This window comes from Lithobates pipiens, unplaced genomic scaffold (genome assembly GCF_037356315.1).
Source record: "Lithobates pipiens isolate NorthernLeopardFrog02 unplaced genomic scaffold, aLitPip1_a1.2 Scaffold_18, whole genome shotgun sequence".
Taxonomy (NCBI): Eukaryota; Metazoa; Chordata; class Amphibia; order Anura; family Ranidae; genus Lithobates; species Lithobates pipiens.
The window spans coordinates 622,835,135-622,858,003 of record NW_027507758.1 but is presented as its reverse complement, the minus strand read 5'-3'; the positions used below and the strand labels follow the sequence as shown (position 1 = coordinate 622,858,003).

The following is a 22,869-nucleotide window of genomic DNA, read 5'->3' as shown; positions in this document are numbered from 1 at the left end:
GCACTTATTCTTAGAGGAATTCTATTTCAGCAGCAAACCAGTTCAGAAAGGAAAAAACCCAACAGGGAAAACAGAATATCCGATCCGGCAGGTCAAAAGGATCATGGGTCCTCCAAAATGTAACACAAACTAAACAGTCAAGACTAAATGTGTTCCCATGGGGGCAGTAGTCCTTAAATGTACATCAACCCCCCTATTACCCCCCCCCTCCCCTCACATCCACATCCTATTATTGTGTGACCAACACCATCCAAATAATTCTTACTTTCATTTTACCAAAGTTATCCGTCTACAAGGAGACCTGTATAGATCAAATGACGGCACGAATGAGGATGGAGGAGGACCGGAGTCACATGACTGAGAAGATACTAAACCTCACCCTGGAGATCATCTACCTGCTGACCGGAGAGGTGAGGAAGATTCTGGGAGGTCACATGACATCACTCTTATCTCTATTAATAAAACACAGACCTGACCAGAGAGGTGAGGAGGATTCTAACGTGATATTCCTATTGATTTTTCCAATGCAGAGATTTCCTCTTCTGAAGTCAGGTGATCATATGACCATCACAGTGCCTTCATGTGACTCCCTAAAACCTGAGAGACACAACATGGAGAAGATTCTAGAAGTCACCAAGAAGATGATGGAGCTGCTGACAGGAGAGGTGAGCGGTGCTGGGAATTCTGGGACATTATCCAGTAACAGACAAGGGATGTGTCTGGATGGTAACTGTATCATTGTGTGTGTCAGGTTCCTATAAGGTGTAAGGATGTCATGATGGACAATCAGCCGCCCCTCACATCACCGGGTAAGAGGAGACTTTGTTGAAAAGGAGAGAGCAGGACGGAGGCTCCACCTAGATCCCCCATCATCTGATAAACACATAGAAACAATGTATTCAGTCAGTTTGTGTGTTTCCTACAGATGGATCCAGTAATGGGAACCCACCAGAGCGATGTCCCCGTCCTCTGTATTCCCGGGATTCCACACAGGAAGATCACACCATCCCTCACCATCATCAGGTAGATAAGGAACGATCAATTATAGTTTTGATTTATACATGGCATGTTTGTTACAATTAATGTTTTATTTAATATTCAGGGTGGAAACCTTGAGGATTATACAATTGTTGTCAAAGAAGAGTATAAAGAAGAGGATGAGGAGTATGGAGTGATGGAGGAATATTCAGAAGGACACAAGTATATGATGGAGACACCTAATACCAGGAACCCACCAGAGAGATGTCCCCGTCCTCTGTATTCCCGGGATTCCACACAGGAAGATCAAAACATCCCTCACCATTACAAGGTTGGTGGGACAGAGCATCTAGAACATGGACTCGTAGACATGATGTGTGGATTTTTAAAATTAGATTATATTTTAACCACTTCCCGACCAGCGCACGACGATGCACGTCGACAGAATGGCACGGGCAGGCATATTGGCATACATGTACGTCCAATCTTCAATGCCGCCCTGCCATCGGGAGCGCGCCGGCGGCGGCGCGCTCCCGCACTGGTCGGGACCCCCCGTGAGTCCGGTCACGGGACCCGCGTACTCGATCGCCGGGGGCATCCCCGCGATCGTCTCCCGGGACGGCTGAATGGAGGAAATGCCGTGTAAACAGCATTTCTCCATTCTGCCTAGCAACTAGTGATGCTGATCTCAGCTTCATGTGATTGGAGCAGAGACCAGTGTTCACTAAATGAAAGCCCAACCCCCCCCACAGTTAGTAACACACCCCTAGGAACACTTAACCCCTACACTGCCACCCACTGGTTAACCCTTTCACTGCCAGTGTCATTTACACAGGAATCACTGCATTTATATAGCAGTGATTTCTGTATAAATGACAATGGTCCCAAAAATGTGTCAAAAATGTCCAATGGGTCCCCACACAATGTCACAGTCACAATAAAAAAATCGCTGATCGCCGCCATTACTAGTAAAAAAAATAATAATAAAAAATTATTAATAAAAATGCTATAAAACTATCCCTATTTTGTAAACGCTATAACTTTTGCGCAAACCAATCAATAATCGCTTATTGCGATTTTTTTTTTTTACCAAAAATATGTAGAAGAATACGTATCTGCCTAAACTGTGGGAAAAAAATGTTTTTTTATATATTTTTGGGGGATATTTATTATAACAAAAAGTAAAAAATAATGCGTTTTTTTCAAAATTGTCGCTCTATTTTTGTTTATAGCGCAAAAAATAAAAACCGCAGAGGTGATCAAATACCACCAAAAGAAAGCTCTATTTGTGGGGAAAAAAAGGACTTCAATTTTGTTTGGGAGCCACGTCGCACGACCGCGCAATTGTCAGTTAAAGCGACGCAGTGCCGAATCGCAAAAAGTGGTCTGGTCTTTGACCAGCAAAATGGTCCGGTCTGAAAGTGGTTAAAGATTATATTTTCTCTCAATTTAATGGTTTAGGGTGAAGATCTGATAGATATTAAAGTTGAAGAAGCAGAAAGGTATGTGAGGGATGATCAGCAGTCTATGGAGGAGGATGGAATAACGAGGACAATTATAGAGGAGGACACTCCCACAAACATCAGCACAGGTGGGTCATTAACTCTAAATACATTCCTCCACCCATACTGCTCACTGATTGGTCCAGAGTAGGGCAAGGACTGGGTGATATCGGCCTTTAATACCTTGGTCATTTCTTGAGCTGTGTTCCCCGTCCTGTATTCCTCTCAGTTAATCTTTCTTTTCTGTGCTGCAGACACAATTTATGTATCTGGACTGGATGTATGGAGATTTCTGGGTTCAGCTGGCAGCAAAATGTTGATTTTTTTTCCCATAGATGTTGCTCTACATAGGCATATGCTTTGGGTCTTCTGCCCCAAGCCTGGGTCTAGCACGTTCTCTGACAGAACAATTTTCTCAGGGTTACTTGCTCTGCCGTTTGCTGGCTGTGCCGGATGGAGGGATATGTCTGTATAGTCTCAGACCCAAGTCACTGAGTGCAGTCTCAGGAGATGGGAGGCAGCGGTGTGGGATCTCTGCAACTTGTCTCATGTAAACATTTAATCTTCCACTGATTACTGAATACCAATATTATAAGTCCTGACCATTACACTCTGCACTCTATGTTGTTCATTACATCATGCTGATACTGTATAGTCCTAACTTTGTGTGTGTGTGTATATATATATATATATATATATATACACATATGTTGTGCATTACATAGGCCTTACTTATTTTGCTCCCTTTTTCTAGTAGCTGGACATTTTTATATCTGATGATTTGATTGGAGCACAGACTTTTACATGTTGATCGTAATGTGATAACATCCTCAAATTTTGGAAGCTTAAACAGAAAGTGATAATGAGGGAGGAGTCAATAACCCAATGATGGGGGTCTTTAGCATCAGCCCAGTCTTCATCTTGGTTGTTCTCCCCCCCATCCTCACTCTCTGACCTCTGGTGGGGCTCAGCCCCGCTGTTATTCATGACTAAATCATGGACTAAATAAGGAAGTGCAGGACTTCTTGTGTTGGGAAGCTGGCAATGAATGATAGAGGGGGAGGGGACACTCGTCCTATAATCCCCTCATCACTCCCACTCCTATAAAAGACAGTTCTCGTTGTTTCCTCACTCTCTGACTAAGGTCCATGAATAAAGAAATGATCTGGTAGGAGATCAGAGGACCCATTTACTAGTTACCTTGAGGGGGGAATTGTAAGATCCTCAGAGACAAAGCTGCCTGATGTGGGCGGAGTCCTGGTTTAGGGGAACCAATCAGCTCATGTCTAGTAATAATCTTTGTATTTCTATTTTAGTAGGTGGACGGGAGATGAGGAAAACCTCAGAGGATTGTCTCACTTTGTCTCCAGACTGTAAAGTAGAAGATGAGGACATCACACAGTATAGTCCAGGAGAAAACCCGGCTACCTCAAATGTCCATCGAGCACCACTCAGTGTAAAGGGACCATCGTATGCCTCTTATCTTAAGACTTTGAGGAACAGTACCGTCCTTCCAACAGATAAGAGGCTTTCCTGTACTGATTGCGGGAAGTATTTTCGTTCTAAATGCAATCTTGATATGCATAAAAGAACTCATACAGGTGAGAAGCCGTATTCCTGTCCAGTCTGTGGGAAATGTTTTTCACAGAAGTCCCATCTTTCCATACATAAGAGATTACACACGGGGGAGAAGCCGTATGCCTGTCCTGAGTGCGAGAAATGTTTTTCAGACAAGTCCAATCTTTACAAACATCATAGATCTCACACGGGGGAGAAGCCGTATTCCTGTCCTGAGTGTGGAAAATGTTTTTCACGGAAATCTGATCTTTTCAAACATCAGAAATCTCACATGGGGAAGAAGCGTATGCCTGTCCCGAGTGAGGGAATTGTTAGTCACTGAAGTCCTGTCTTCTTGTACATCAGGGCTCCCACACAACCCTCGAGGTGTATGGAGTGGGTGAAATGTCTTCTATATGAATGTTGCTGGACATCACAGCTCTCATGTGGGGAAGAAGCACACCCTGATATACACCTCAGATATACTCCATGGCTGATCTTCATCATGTAGGAAACTGTTCATAAGGAGATCAGAGATCACCAAAGACATGGATGAAGTGTTGTACTTTGTACAAGTGTTGTACATTGGTAGCAGTAGAAAAATAAAAATGGAGTCATTACCTTTTCATTGGTTGAGCACATTTTGTGGTGTAAGTTTTCACATAGACCTTAGAGGTCCATTTTTGAATAAAGTTATTTCAACAAGTTTACCAGCATTTGCCCAACTCTGAGGTATTTATTTCATATAGTGATTTTCAATGATCATCAGTTCCATCTAAAATCCATAATGTAGTATTTTTCATTTTTACTGAGGAGATATTTCAGGACAAAATACTTCATTATGGCCACTAGATGGAGCTGATGATCATAGGACATCACTGTGTTAATATGCAATCAAATTTTGTAACATTTGGAGAAATGCTTGTTATGATAATGTGAACTGGGCACCCCAGAATCTCTGAGAAGAACCAGGGCAGCCATGTTGTACAGAATTTTTAGGTGATGTGTATATCCTTTCCATGTGCACCTTACTGCAAAGGCTGGTTATAGATTAGGGTGTTTGTCACTTATCTGCACAGCTTGTAGGCAGAATTTGGTGGTGGGGGGAAGTGACACACTGGATGCTTTCAGCTGTCATTGTACTCTTGCTGGGGGTCCATTGTGTCCCTGCACCTTTTTATGGAGGAGCAGACTCTCTCTAGGCAAACATTCATCATTAATCTATCCACTGCTATATGTGACCCAACCTGGAGACTATAGAGTTAGGAGCGCAGTATACAGAGGAGGCTTAGCGTGGGCACTGCGGCTTACACACATATTTACAAATGTGTGCATCTAGAACCTCTGTTTATAGTGTGAATTGTTAGACAGGACAATTTGTTTTGTGTTTTTGCAGGCTGGCTGGTAAGTGTGTGTGTGTGTGTGATGTAGAATAGAAGACCCTGTGTCTGCTGCTTTGTCCCAGAGAGTCTCCATACTGTTGTGCTCCAGACTTACCATTCTCCCAAGACTACTGGCCACCCTGGGCAGAATCAACTCTTCTGGGCCATTTCCTAACAATCCTGGTGGCCTAGTCTACGTGCTTCGCAGCTGCCTGTCCCGTGTGTGCTCAGAGTAAGACTCCACGTCATACCCAATGGAGAGAGGCCCTGGACCCACATGTCCATGGATTTCATTGTGGCATTACACAACTCGCAGGGCAACACAGTTATCCTTATGGTGGTTGACCAGTTCTCGAAAATGTCTCATTGAATTCCACTTAAGAAGTTGTCCACTTCTAAGGAACTGGCTTCCATTTTTGCTTTCTATAATCCATAATAAGTACATCTGCAACTCCCAAACTTTTAGCTGCATCCCAAAACATCCTTATCAGTCCATTGATAGGACACAGTAAAACCTCTTACCGAAATCAACCAACATCACAACAAAGAATGGCAGACAGGCAACCCTTTGATTTAGTCTTCATAAACCTCATTACCAGAACACAATACACATCCCAGTCTGACTAATAGTCATCATAAACCCTTCAAGTCCATGCTTAAGTAATTGTAAATGATCACCTTCTATAATCAACCCATTCAGTTTAAAACAGAAAAGAAAGGCAAAACATTTTGTATAGATATTTAAAAAAAATCGAAATACCTTTTTGTCCCCTTTATTATAAGTGATCGCATCCCCTCTGTTCTCGGCTGCATAAGAGCTGGGGGAGGAGACGCAGCAGCACGCTAAGCCTACCAGTGAATGGCTGCCAGGACAAGTCTAATCATTGGAGGAGAGCAAACTAAGTTCCCAGCACAGCTAGAGAACTGACCACGGTGTGCCCTCCTGTTTAGTGTGGTCAGTTTTTTAATAGGAAGGCAGAGGGACACCAGGGATTTCACATAAAGGAAGCAATACAAAGAACAGGAGACTTTCTCAGGCAAGTACATGGTACAGCAGCTACATGTCGGGAAGGAAATGTTGGGGTAACAAACACTTTAAGTAATTAGAACAGCAAGCGGATATCCGTCCTCGATAATAGTATCAGACTCATTGCCTATCATAAATAGTTCAGCAGGTAGAATAGCCAAATACACGTTTCTGGATGGCTGTTAAGGGATATTTGTCAGGGAAGATTTCCGAGAAGACCTGGCAAATATGCCAATATCCAATATGGATGCTCTAATTTGCGCATTAGCGAATGACATGCAATGGTGAAGCATTGGCGCACGCAAAGCATTCTAATTGCCAGCGTCCACTGGCCTATGTAAGTACAGCAGTTCCTAAATTGCTCGATTATCGTCAGGTGCCCCCAGCGGACTCTGTCCTTACCTCAGGTGTTCTCTACACACACACACAGCCCCACACAAAGCTCTACACACACAACCCTAAACACACAGCTCCAAAAACACAGCTACATGAACAGCCTCACACAATGGCTCACACACACGGCACAACACACAGACCCACACCCAGCTCTACACACAAAGCACTGAACACCGCTCCACAAACACAGCCCTACACACATCCCCACAAAAGGCTGTGCAGACACAGCTCCAAACACAGCCCCGAACAAAGCCTCACACAAAGCTCCACATACAGCTCTGCACAAAGCTCTACACACACACACACACACACACACACACACACACACCCCTACGCAAAGCGCTACACTTAGCCCCCACACACAGCCCCAATTACAGCTCTACACACACAGCTCCACACACAGCCCCACAAACACAGGCCCAAACAAAGCCGCACACAAAGCTCCAAACAAAGCCGTACAGAGCTCCACTCACACAGCTGCACACATAGCCCCACATACAGCTCCTCCCAAAGCTCCTCCCACACATCCCCCTCATATATCCCCTCACAAGCTCCTCAAACAACTGCACACACATATCACCTCACACAGCTACCCACGCATCCCCTCACACACATCCCCGCACACAGCCCCTCACACATATCCCTTCACACAGCTACCCTCACGCATTCCCACACACAGTCGCACACATATCCCCTCACAGGCTCACACAGCTCCCCACACAGCCCCACACATATCCCCTCACAAGCTCCTCAAACAGCTACACACACACAGCTCCTCACACAGCCGCACACATATCCCCACACACAGCTTCTCCCACAGCCCCTCCCACATCACCTCACACAACTACACACACATCCCCTCATACAGCTTCACACACATCCCCTCACACAGCTCCTCACGCATCCCCTCACACAGCTCCTCACGCATCCCCTCACACAGCTCCTCACGCATCCCCACACACATCCCCTCACGCATCCCCACACACAGCTCCTCACGCATCCCCACACACAGCTCCTCACGCATCCCCACACACAGTATCTCACGCATCCCCACACACAGCATCTCACGCATCCCCACACACAGCATCTCACGCATCCCCACACACAGCTCCTCACGCATCCCCACTCACAGCTTCTCACAGCCCCACACAGCCCCTCAGACACAGCTGCACACACATCCCCTCAGACAGCTACACACACACACAGCTCCTCATGTATCCTCACACAGCACCTCCCAAAGCTCCTCACGCATCCCCTCACACAGCTGCACACATATCCCCTCACACACCCCCACACGCAGCTCCTCCCACAGCCCCTCACACATATCCCCACACACAGCTCCTCACGCATCCCCTCACACATCCCCTCACACAGCTGCACACATATCCCCTCACAAGCTCCTCAAACAGCTGCACACACAGCCCCACACATATCCCCTCACACAGCCCCTCCCACAGCCGCACACATATCCCCTCACACAGCCCCTCCCACAGCCGCACACATATCCCCTCACACAGCTACACAGACATCCCCACACACATCCCCTCACACATCCCCTCACACATCCCCTCACACAGCCCCTCCCACACACAGCTCCTCACACATCCCATCAAACAGCTCCTCACTCATCCCCACACATCCCCTCAGACAGCTATACACACAGCTCCCCTCCCACAGCCCCTCATGTATCCCCACACACATCCCCTCACACATCTCCACACATAGTCCCTCGCATGGCCCCTCACACAGCTGCACACATATCCCCTCACACAGCCCCACACATAGTTCCTCTCACAGCCCCTCACACAGCTCCACATACATTCAAATTCAAATAAGCTTCAAATATTGGCAGGACCAAATACATGTTAGCATTGCCAAAGCAGTTGAGCAGCCCCTCATGCATCCCCTCACACAGCTGCACACACATCCCCTCACACAGCTGCACACACATCCCCTCACACAGCTACATACACAGCTCCTCCCACAGCCGTACACACATCCCCTCACACAGCTCCTCACGCATCTGCACACATATCCCCACACACAGCCGCACACATATCCCCTCACGCATCCCCACAGCCCCTCCCACAGCTGCACACACATCACCTCACACAGCTGCACACACATCCCCTCACACAGCTGCACACACATCCCCTCACACAGCTGCACACACATCCCCTCACACAGCTACATACACAGCCCCTCACACACATCCCCTCATACATCCCCCTCACACAGCTCCTCCCACAGCTGCACACACATCCCCTCACATATCTGCACACATATCCCCTCAGACAGCACCACACACAGCCGCACACATATCCCCTCACGCATCCCCACAGCTGCACACACATCCCCTCACACAGCTGCACACACATCCCCTCACACAGCTGCACACACATCCCCTCACACAGCTGCACACACATCCCCTCACACAGCTGCACACACATCCCCTCACACTGCTGCACACACATCCCCTCACACAGCTACATACACAGCTCCTCACGCATCTGCACACATATCCCCTCACACAGCCCCACACACAGCTCCACACACAGCTCCACACACAGCTCCTCACACAGCCGCACACATATCCCCTCACGCATCCCCACAGCCCCTCCCACAGCTGCACACACATCACCTCACACAGCTGCACACACATCACCTCACACAGCTGCACACACATCACCTCACACAGTTACATACACAGCTCCTCCCACAGCCCCTCACACACATCCCCTCCCTCACACAGCTCCTCACATATCTGCACACATATCCCCTCAGACAGCGCCACACACAGCCGCACACATATCCCCTCACGCATCCCCACAGCTGCACACACATCACCTCACACAGCTCCTCCCACACAGCTCCTCACGCATCTGCACACATATCCCCTCACACAGCCCCACACATATCCCCTCACGCATCCCCACAGCCCCTCCCACAGCTGCACACACATCCCCTCACACAGTTACATACACTGCTCCTCCCACAGCCCCTCACACATATCCCCTCACACACACACAGCTCCTCACGCATCCCCACACACATCCCCTCAAACAGCTCCTCACTCATCCCCACACACATCCCCTCAGACAGCTATACACACAGCTCCCCTCCCACAGCCCCTCATGTATCCCCTCACACAGCTCCTCACGCATCCCCACACATATCCCCTCACACAGCTCCTCACACATCCCCTCACACAGCCCCACACACAGTCCCTCGCATGGCCCCTCACACAGCTGCACACATATCCGCTCACACAGCCCCACACATAGTTCCTCTCACAGCCCCTCACACAGCTCCACATACATTCAAATTCAAATAAGCTTTATTGGCAGGACCAAATACATGTTAGCATTGCCAAAGCAGTTGAGGAGCCCCTCATGCATCCCCTCACACAGCTACATACACAGCTGCTCCCACAGCCGCACACACATCCCCTCACACAGCTCCTCACGCATCTGCACACATATCCCCTCACACAGCCCCACACACATCCCCTCACACATCCCCACAGCCCCTCCCACAGCTGCACACACATCACCTCACACAGCTACACACACATCCCCTCACATAGCTACACACACATCCCCTCACATAGCTACATACACAGCTCCTCCCACAGCTGCACACACATCCCCTCACACAGCTGCACACACATCCCCTCACACAGCCGCACACACATCCCCTCACACAGCCGCACACACATCCCCTCACACAGCCGCACACACATCCCCTCACACAGCCGCACACACATCCCCTCACACAGCCCCACACACATCCCCACACACAGCTCCTCACACATATCCCCCACAGCTACACACACATCACCTCACACAGCTACACACACAGCTCCTCCCACAGCCGCACACACATCCCCTCACGCATCTGCACACATCTCCTCCCACAGCTGCACACACATCCCCTCACACAGCTTCATACACAGCTCCTCCCACAGCTGCACACACATCCCCTCACACAGCTACATACACAGCTCCTACCACAGCCGCACACACAGCCCCTCACGCATCTGCACACATATCCCCGCACACATATCCCCTCACGCATCCCCACAGCCCCTCCCACAGCTGCACACACATCACCTCACACAGCTACACACACATCCCCTCACACAGCTACATACACAGCTCCTCCCACAGCCCCTCACACATATACCCTCATACATCCCCACACACATCCCCTCACACAGCTACATACACAGCTCCTCCCACAGCCGTACACACATCCCCTCACACAGCTCCTCACGCATCTGCACACATATCCCCACACACAGCCGCACACATATCCCCTCACGCATCCCCACAGCCCCTCCCACAGCTGCACACACATCACCTCACACAGCTGCACACACATCCCCTCACACAGCTGCACACACATCCCCTCACACAGCTGCACACACATCCCCTCACACAGCTGCACACACATCCCCTCACACAGCTACATACACAGCCCCTCACACAGCTACATACACAGCCCCTCACACACATCCCCTCATACATCCCCCTCACACAGCTACATACACAGCTCCTCCCACAGCTGCACACACATCCCCTCACATATCTGCACACATATCCCCTCAGACAGCACCACACACAGCCGCACACATATCCCCTCACGCATCCCCACAGCTGCACACACATCCCCTCACACAGCTGCACACACATCCCCTCACACAGCTGCACACACATCCCCTCACACAGCTGCACACACATCCCCTCACACAGCTGCACACACATCCCCTCACACTGCTGCACACACATCCCCTCACACAGCTACATACACAGCTCCTCACGCATCTGCACACATATCCCCTCACACAGCCCCACACACAGCTCCACACACAGCCGCACACATATCCCCTCACGCATCCCCACAGCCCCTCCCACAGCTGCACACACATCACCTCACACAGCTGCACACACATCACCTCACACAGCTGCACACACATCACCTCACACAGTTACATACACAGCTCCTCCCACAGCCCCTCACACACATCCCCTCCCTCACACAGCTCCTCACATATCTGCACACATATCCCCTCAGACAGCGCCACACACAGCCGCACACATATCCCCTCACGCATCCCCACAGCTGCACACACATCACCTCACACAGCTCCTCCCACACAGCTCCTCACGCATCTGCACACATATCCCCTCACACAGCCCCACACACAGCTCCTCACACAGCCGCACACATATCCCCTCACGCATCCCCACAGCCCCTCCCACAGCTGCACACACATCCCCTCACACAGTTACATACACTGCTCCTCCCACAGCCCCTCACACATATCCCCTCACACACACACAGCTCCTCACGCATCCCCACACACATCCCCTCAAACAGCTCCTCACTCATCCCCACACACATCCCCTCAGACAGCTATACACACAGCTCCCCTCCCACAGCCCCTCATGTATCCCCTCACACAGCTCCTCCCAAAGCTCCTCACGCATCCCCACACATATCCCCTCACACAGCTCCTCACACATCCCCTCACACAGCCCCACACACAGTCCCTCGCATGGCCCCTCACACAGCTGCACACATATCCGCTCACACAGCCCCACACATAGTTCCTCTCACAGCCCCTCACACAGCTCCACATACATTCAAATTCAAATAAGCTTTATTGGCAGGACCAAATACATGTTAGCATTGCCAAAGCAGTTGAGGAGCCCCTCATGCATCCCCTCACACAGCTACATACACAGCTGCTCCCACAGCCGCACACACATCCCCTCACACAGCTCCTCACGCATCTGCACACATATCCCCTCACACAGCCCCACACACATATCCCCTCACACAGCCCCACACACATCCCCACAGCCCCTCCCACAGCTGCACACACATCACCTCACACAGCTACACACACATCCCCTCACATAGCTACATACACAGCTCCTCCCACAGCTGCACACACATCCCCTCACACAGCCACACACACATCCCCTCACACAGCCCCACACACATCCCCACACACAGCTCCTCACACATATCCCCCACAGCTACACACACATCACCTCACACAGCTACACACACAGCTCCTCCCACAGCCGCACACACATCCCCTCACGCATCTGCACACATCTCCTCCCACAGCTGCACACACATCCCCTCACACAGCTTCATACACAGCTCCTCCCACAGCTGCACACACATCCCCTCACACAGCTACATACACAGCTCCTACCACAGCCGCACACACAGCCCCTCACGCATCTGCACACATATCCCCGCACACATATCCCCTCACGCATCCCCACAGCCCCTCCCACAGCTGCACACACATCACCTCATACAGCTACACACACATCCCCTCACACAGCTACATACACAGCTCCTCCCACAGCCCCTCACACATATACCCTCATACATCCCCACACACATCCCCTCACACAGCTACATTCACAGCTCCTCCCACAGCCGCACACACATCCCCTCACAGCTCCTCACGCATCCCCTCAGACAGCGCCACACACAGCTCCACACATATCCCCTCACGCATCCCCACAGCTGCACACACATCACCTCACACAGCTTCACACACAGCTACATATGCAGCTCCTCCCACACATCCCCCTCACACAGCTGCACACACATCCCCCTCACACAGCTACATACACAGCTCCTCACACACATCCCCTCACGCATCTACACACATATCGCCTCACGCATCCCCACAGCCCCTCCCACAGCTGCACACACATCACCTCACACAGCTACACACACAGCCCCACACACATCCCCAGCCCCTCGCACAGCTCCACACACAGCTCCTCGCACATCCCCGCACACATCCCCTCACACAGCTCCTCACACAGCCCCACACACAGTCCCTCGCATGGCCCCTCACACAGCTGCACACACATATCCCTCACACATATCCCCTCACACAGCCCCACACTTAGTTCCTCTTACAGCCCCCCACACAGCTCCACATACATTCAAATTCAAATAAGCTTTATTAGCAGGACCAAATACATGTTAGCATTGCCAAAGCAGTTGATGAGCCCCTCATGCATCCCCTCACACAGCTGCACACACAGCTCCACATACATCCCCTCACACAGCTACATACACAGCTCCTCCCACAGCCGCACACACATCCCCTCACGCATCTGCACACATATCCCCCTCACACAGCTCCTCACGCATCCCCCTCACACAGCTGCACACATATCCCCTCACACAGCCCTACACACAGCTGCACACATATCCCCACACACAGCTCCTCACGCATCCCCACACACATCCCCTCAAACAGCTCCTCACTCATCCCCACACACAGCTCCTCTCAAAGCCCCACACACACATCCCTCCAGACAGCTATACACACAGCTCCTCATGTATCCCCAAACACAGCCCCTCCCGCAGCCCCACACACATCTCCTCACACGGCCCCACACACAGTCCCTCGCATGGCCCCTCACACAGCTGCACACACATATCCCCTCACACAGCTGCACACACATATCCCCTCACACAGCTCCTCACACATATCCCCTCACACAGCCCCACACATAGTTCCTCTCACAGCCACTCATACATTTAAATTCAAATAAGCTTTATTGGCAGGACCAAATACATGTTAGCATTGCCAAAGCAGTTGAGGAGCCCCTCATGCATCCCCTCACACAGCTACATACACAGCTCCTCCCACAGCTGCACACACATCCCCTCACACAGCTACATACACAGCTCCTCCCACAGCCGCACACACATCCCCTCACACAGCTCCTCACGCATCTGCACACATATCCCCTCACGCATCCCCACAGCCCCTCCCACAGCTGCACACACAGGCCGCGTGCCCTCAACATTGGGGGGGCACCGGCGACAGAAGACAAGAAGAACCGAAGAGGGGGACAAGACCCCTGAAGTCGGAAGTAGAGGGTGGCGACGAAGAAGAAAGTCGGGCTCCTCCGCTAGTAAAAGAGCTAGCAGAAGATAGCGGAGGAGTCCGGCGAAAAGACCCCCGAAGACGGACAGAAGACCCCCGGAGCTGTGCAATAAACTATTTTAACCCTTGTGTGTAGTGTTTTTTTTTTTTTTTTTTTTTACAGGTGAATGGGTAGGGGTACATTGTACCCCATACTCATTCACATAGGGCTGGGGGGGCGGTATCCGAGGGGCCCCTTTATTAAAGGGGGCTCCGGATTCTGATAAGCCCCCCGCCCGCAGACCCCTACAACCAACGGCCAGGGTTGTCGGGAAGAGGCCCTTGTCCTCATCAACATGGGGACAAGGTGCTTTGGGGTGGGGGACGCGCGGCCCCCCCTTCCCCAAGGCACCCCCCATGTTGAGGGTACCCCGCCTGGTACGGCTCAGGAGGGGGGGACTCGCTCGTCCCCACCCCCTTTTCTGGCCGGCCGGGTAGCGTGCTCGGATAAGGGTCTGATATGGACCTAGGGGGGACCCCCGCACCAATTTTTTGGTGTAGGGGTTCCCCTTTAAGTCCATACCAGGTGATGGGGCCAGCGACGCCTCCTTCGCTGGCCCCGGCTACCTGGAGATGCGCTCAAAATGAGCGGACTTTTCTCCGGGTGGGAAAAGTCCGTTCATTTCAAAAGTACGGCGGACTGGGACACACACGGCCGGATTGTCTGCCGAAATGCAAGTCCAGCGGACAGATTGGAGTACAAAAATGAATATAAAGGGGTGGGTCCTGCGCAAATCGTGCCACTCAAATAAAATACACAAATTCAAAATAATATAAATATGTGCATACATACAATGCCGTGAAAAAAAATATAGTCCAAAAAACAGCACGCATAAAAATATATAAAAAATATATAAAAAAATGGAAAAAAGGTTTAATGATAGAACAATAATAAAATGTCCGCTACTCAAGGCTCCCAGAACTCTCACCTTTAAACGAAGTGAATAAGCAAATCAAACAAACTCCAGGATTCTCTTATTTCATTCATAAATAATAAATAATAGCCATCAAGCAATCCAAAGGAGGGATGCAATGATACAATTCCGCCACTAGAGGGCCAGTCCCAGCTTCCAGAATAGCTGAAATGGATCTTCACTTCTATTTCACAGTGTATGGCTCAAAATAAGAGAGAGGAGGGGGAGAGAGAGAAACAGGAGACTTCCATAGTGTAGTAGTTTAAAAAACGGCAGGTAAATTTATTAAAAAGCGGTAAAGACTCTCACATTTTAATTGCAAAAACAAGCACAATCAGGAAGAGGGTATAATGACAACTTCCTCCCGCCTTACTCTACTTCCGGTTCGTCCTCTGGCCAATCCCTACGCGTTACGTCATGTGACTTCTTCATGGGGTGATCCCCATGAAGAAGTCACATGACGTAACGCGTAGGGATTGGCCAGAGGACGAACCGGAAGTAGAGTAAGGCGGGAGGAAGTTGTCATTATACCCTCTTCCTGATTGTGCTTGTTTTTGCAATTAAAATGTGAGAGTCTTTACTGCTTTTTAATAAATTTACCTGCCGTTTTTTAAACTACTACACTATGGAAGTCTCCTGTTTCTCTCTCTCCCCCTCCTCTCTCTTATTTTGAGCCATACACTGTGAAATAGAAGTGAAGATCCATTTCAGCTATTCTGGAAGCTGGGACTGGCCCTCTAGTGGCGGAATTGTATCATTGCATCCCTCCTTTGGATTGCTTGATGGCTATTATTTATTATTTATGAATGAAATAAGAGAATCCTGGAGTTTGTTTGATTTGCTTATTCACTTCGTTTAAAGGTGAGAGTTCTGGGAGACTTGAGTAGCGGACATTTTATTATTGTTCTATCATTAAACCTTTTTTCCATTTTTTTATATATTTTTTATATATTTTTATGCGTGCTGTTTTTTGGACTATATTTTTTTTCACGGCATTGTATGTATGCACATATTTATATTATTTTGAATTTGTGTATTTTATTTGAGTGGCACGATTTGCGCAGGACCCACCCCTTTATATTCATTATTTGATAGTTTGTGCTCACTATTTTGTCCTGCTGCATTTTTTAGTTAGCATTTGCACTTTATATCACTCAGGCTCTTTTTCACAGCATCTGTGTTTCATTATATCTGATTTTGGATTTTGTTCCACTTTAGTCACTTATTACCACTTAGCGGCGCGAAGGCTGACCACTTTTATTTTTTTGGAGTACAAAAATACTTTCTTAGTCCGCCGGACTTTTGGGTAAAAAAAGTCCGCCGGAGCCTACACACGAGGGGATTGTCCGCCGGACTTTTCCACCGGATTGTTTGATCGTGTGTACGAGGCATAACGCATCCCCTCACACAGTTGCACACACATCTCCTCACACAGCCCCACACACATCCCCACACAGCTCCTCATACATCCCCACACACAGCTGCACACAAAGCTCCACATACATTCAACTTCAAATAAGCTTTATTGGCAGCACCAAATACATGTTAGCATTGCCAAAGCAGTTGAGGGGCCCCACACACAGCCCCTCACGCAGCTAGCTCCTCAAACAGTTCCTCACATGGCTCCTCATATGACCCCTCCCATGGCTCCTCACACGACCCCTCACATGGCCGCTCACACAGCTCCTCAGACATATCCCCCCACAGGGCTCCACATACATCCTCACACAGCCCCACGCAAAGCTCTTTACACACAGCCCAGCACAAAGCTCTTCACACACAGCCCCACACAAGGCTCTTCGCAAACAGCCCCACACAAGGCTCTACACACAGCCCCACACAAGGCTCTTCACACACAGCCCCACACAAGGCTCTTCACACACAGCCCCACACAAGGCTCGTCGCACAAAAACCCCACACAAGGTTCTACACACACAGCCCCACACAAGGCTCTACACACACACAGCCCCACACACTTCCTCACACAGTCCCACACACATCCTTACACTGCCCCACACAAAGTCCTTCACACACAGCCCCACACAAAGTCCTTCACACACAGCCCCACACAAGGCTCTTCACACAAAGCCCCACACAAGGCTCTTCACACACAGCCCCACACAAGGCTCTTCACACACAGCCCCACACAAGGCTCTTCACACACAGCCCCACACAAGGCTCTTCACACACAGCCCCACACACATCCTCACACAGCCACACACAAAGTCCTTCACACACAGCCCCACACGCATCCACACACAGCCCCACACAAAGTCCTCCACACAGCCCCACACACATCCACACACAGCCCCACACAAAGCTCTTCACACACAGCCCTTCACACACAGCCCCACACAAGGCTCTTCACACACAGCCCCACACAAAGCTCTTCACATGCAGCCCCATACAAGACTCATTACACACAGCCCCACACACATCCACACACAGCCCCACACAAAGCTCTTCACACACAGCCCCACACAAGGCTCTTCACACACAGCCCCACACAAGGCTCTTCACACACAGCCCCACACACATCCTCACACAGCCCCACACAAAGTCCTTCACACACAGCCCCACACACATCCACACACAGCCCCACACAAAGTCCTTCACACACAGCCCTACACACATCCACACACAGCCCCACACAAAGCTCTTCACACACAGCCCCACACAAGGCTCTTCACACACAGCCCCACACAAGGCTCTTCACACACAGCCTCACACACATCCACACACAGCCCCCACACAAAGTCCTTAACACACAGCCCCACACACAGCCCCACACAAGGCTCTTCACACACAGCCCCACACAAGGCTCTTCGCACATAGCCACACACAAGGCTCTTCGCACACAGCCACACACAAGGCTCTTCACACACAGCCACACACAAGGCTCTTCATACACAGCCCCGCACAAAGCTCTTCACACAAAGCCCCGCACAAGGCTCTTCGCACACAGCCCCACACAAGGCTCTTCGCACACAGCCCCACACAAGGCTCTTCACACACAGCCACACACAAGGCTCTTCATACACAGCCCCGCACAAAGCTCTTCACACACAGCCTCGCACAAAGCTCTTCACACACAGCCTCGCACAAAGCTCTTCACATACAGCCCCACACAAGACTCATTACACACAGCCCCACACAAAGCTCTCCACACACAGCCCTTCACAAAGCTCTTCAAACACAGCCCCACACAAGACTTGTCACACACAGGACCACGCTCTTCACACACAGCCCCACAAAAGACTCATCACACACAGCCCCACACACATCCTCACACAGCCCCACACAAAGCTCTTCACACACAGCCCCACACAAGGCTCTTCACGCACAGCCCCACACAAGGCTCTTCACACATAGCCCCATACAAGGCTCTTCACACACAGCCCCACACAAGGCTCTTCACACACAGCCCCACACACATCCACACACAGCCCCACACAAAGTCCTTCACACACAGCCCCACACACATCCACACAGCCCCACACAAGGCTCTTCACACACAGCCCCACACAAGGCTCTTCACACACAGCCCCACACAAGGCTCTTCACACACAGCCCCACACAAGGCTCTTCACACACAGCCCCACACAAAGTCCTTCACACACAGCCCTACACACATCCACACACAGCCCCACACAAGACTCATCACACACAGCCCCACACACATCCTCACACAGCCCCACTCAAAGCTCTTCACATACAGCCCCACACAAGACTCATCACACACAGCCCCACACAAAGCTCTTCAAACACAGCCCCACACAAGACTCATCTCACAAGGCCCCACACAAGACTCATCACACACAGCCCCACACAAGACTCATCACACACAGCCCCACACACATCCTCACACACCGCCCCACACAAGACTCATCACACACAGCCCCACACAAGACTCATCTCACACAGCCCCACACAAAGCTCTTCACTAGTGATGGCCGAACGGTTCGCCCGGCGGTCGTTTCGCGGCGAATTTCCGACTTTCGCCGTCCGCGGGTTCGAACGCCTTTTTCCGTCGTTCGCCCCGGCGGACTTACGTGTTTAATGTATACAAGAACTTTAACCTTTCGTGACACGTTTATCATGTGTTACAGGACAACCAATTGAGACATGACAGCTCATGGACACTTGGACATTCCCCCTAACCTATAAATACACCCGATCCGGTGGCCATTTTACATTCTTTCTTCTGTCACTGTAGGGAAAGGATCCTGTGTGGAGTAGGGACAGAGAAAACGCTAGCTATTTGGTACACAAAAGTTCTTTTCAGGACTGGTATAGGTGTTAGGTCAGCAGCCTGAGTTTCTTTTGTCAGTTTAGATAAAGGGACAGAGCGCTGTATGCTGCTATTTTAGGGACAGCTCAGCCAGATTAGTCTTTCTTCATCATCATCATCATCATCATCATTAGCTGTTACTATCAGGTCCACAAAAGAGCTGTTCCAGCTAATCGTTCCAGCCTACTCTTTTTTGCCAATTTGTATAGGGACAGGCAGGAAGCAGTGTGTCAGGCAGTGAGGATAATTTTAAAGACTTGCTGTTACTATTAGTTCCACAAAGGTTCTTTTCAGGACTGGTATCAGTGGTACGGTAATAGGCTTGTACACGTATAATATTCTTTCTTCCAAATATAGAAAGAATATTATACTTGACTGCTGCCCTTCTGCTGCAGTCTGCTAATCATTCACAACTCACTTGTTCCACAAAAGTTCTTATAAGGACTGGTAACTTGGTCTGTCTAGGGTGCTACGGTACATAGGCTTGGGTGCGGTACAGTCTGCTGTTCTGTAAGGACCGCTATCGGTCCACAATAGATAGGGTTGCCGTGCACTACTGCTGACCGCTGCCCTATACTGCAGCAGTCCTTCAGCGGTATAGGGACTGACGCACAGTCTGCTAAACACTAATACACAACCTGCTTGGTCCACAAAAGTTCTTATAAGGACTGGTAACTTGGTATAGGGTGCTACGGTACATAGGCCTGAGTGCGTTACAGTCTGCTGTTCTGTAAGGACCGCTATCGGTCCACAATACATAGGGTTGACGTGCACTACTGCTGACCGCTGCCCTATACTGCAGCAGTCCTTCAGCGGTATAGGGACTGACGCACAGTCTGCTAAACACTAACACACAACCTGCTTGGTCCACAAAAGTTCTTATAAGGACTGGTAACTTGGTATAGGGTGCTACGGTACATAGGCCTGAGTGCGTTACAGTCTGCTGTTCTGTAAGGACCGCTATCGGTCCACAATACATAGGGTTGCCGTGCACTACTGCTGACCGCTGCCCTATACTGCAGCAGTCCTTCATTGGTATAGGGACTGACGTACAGTCTGCTAATCACTAACACACAACCTGCTTGGTCCACAAAAGTTCTTATAAGGACTGGTAACTTGGTATAGGGTGCTACGGTACATAGGCCTGAGTGCGTTACAGTCTGCTGTTCTGTAAGGACCGCTATCGGTCCACAATACATAGGGTTGCCGTGCACTACTGCTGACCGCTGCCCTATACTGCAGCAGTCCTTCATTGGTATAGGGACTGACGTACAGTCTGCTAATCACTAACACACAACCTGCTTGGTCCACAAAAGTTCTTATAAGGACTGGTAACTTGGTATAGGGTGCTACGGTACATAGGCCTGAGTGCGTTACAGTCTGCTGTTCTGTAAGGACCGCTATCGGTCCACAATACATAGGGTTGCCGTGCACTACTGCTGACCGCTGCCCTATACTGCAGCAGTCCTTCAGCGGTATAGGGACTGACGCACAGTCTGCTAAACACTAACACACAACCTGCTTGGTCCACAAAAGTTCTTATAAGGACTGGTAACTTGGTATAGGGTGCTACGGTACATAGGCCTGAGTGCAGTACAGTCTGCTGTTCTGTAAGGACCGCTATCGGTCCACAATACATAGGGTTGCCGTGCACTACTGCTGACCGCTGCCCTATACTGCAGCAGTCCTTCATTGGTATAGGGACTGACGTACAGTCTGCTAATCACTAACACACAACCTGCTTGGTCCACAAAAGTTCTTATAAGGACTGGTAACTTGGTATAGGGTGCTACGGTACATAGGCCTGAGTGCGTTACAGTCTGCTGTTCTGTAAGGACCGCTATCGGTCCACAATACATAGGGTTGCCGTGCACTACTGCTGACCGCTGCCCTATACTGCAGCAGTCCTTCATTGGTATAGGGACTGACGTACAGTCTGCTAATCACTAACACACAACCTGCTTGGTCCACAAAAGTTTTTATAAGGACTGGTAACTTGGTATAGGGTGCTACGGTACATAGGCCTGAGTGCAGTACAGTCTGCTGTTCTGTAAGGACCGCTATCGGTCCACAATACATAGGGTTGACGTGCACTACTGCTGACCGCTGCCCTATACTGCAGCAGTCCTTCATTGGTATAGGGACTGACGTACAGTCTGCTAATCACTAACACACAACCTGCTTGGTCCACAAAAGTTCTTATAAGGACTGGTAACTTGGTATAGGGTGCTACGGTACATAGGCCTGAGTGCGTTACAGTCTGCTGTTCTGTAAGGACCGCTATCGGTCCACAATACATAGGGTTGCCGTGCACTACTGCTGACCGCTGCCCTATACTGCAGCAGTCCTTCATTGGTATAGGGACTGACGTACAGTCTGCTAATCACTAACACACAACCTGCTTGGTCCACAAAAGTTCTTATAAGGACTGGTAACTTGGTATAGGGTGCTACGGTACATAGGCCTGAGTGCGTTACAGTCTGCTGTTCTGTAAGGACCGCTATCGGTCCACAATACATAGGGTTGCCGTGCACTACTGCTGACCGCTGCCCTATACTGCAGCAGTCCTTCAGCGGTATAGGGACTGACGCACAGTCTGCTAAACACTAACACACAACCTGCTTGGTCCACAAAAGTTCTTATAAGGACTGGTAACTTGGTATAGGGTGCTACGGTACATAGGCCTGAGTGCAGTACAGTCTGCTGTTCTGTAAGGACCGCTATCGGTCCACAATACATAGGGTTGCCGTGCACTACTGCTGACCGCTGCCCTATACTGCAGCAGTCCTTCATTGGTATAGGGACTGACGTACAGTCTGCTAATCACTAACACACAACCTG

The 22,869-nt window shown here is 50.1% G+C and overlaps 1 protein-coding gene across 1 annotated transcript in view; it reads left to right on the top strand.

Moving 5' to 3' along the window:
• LOC143986859 (uncharacterized) overlaps nucleotides 1-4,753 on the top strand; it is an 82,795-nt gene extending 78,042 nt beyond the window's left edge. The window contains exons 10-16 of the mRNA XM_077485266.1: nucleotides 282-410; nucleotides 531-665; nucleotides 752-809; nucleotides 926-1,023; nucleotides 1,103-1,309; nucleotides 2,440-2,569; nucleotides 3,797-4,753. Coding sequence (XP_077341392.1) covers nucleotides 282-410; nucleotides 531-665; nucleotides 752-809; nucleotides 926-1,023; nucleotides 1,103-1,309; nucleotides 2,440-2,569; nucleotides 3,797-4,380 — 1,341 coding nt within the window. The 3' untranslated portion in view covers nucleotides 4,381-4,753. The remainder of the gene's footprint in view (nucleotides 1-281; nucleotides 411-530; nucleotides 666-751; nucleotides 810-925; nucleotides 1,024-1,102; nucleotides 1,310-2,439; nucleotides 2,570-3,796) is intronic.
• Nucleotides 4,754-22,869: the final 18,116 nt, after the last annotated feature.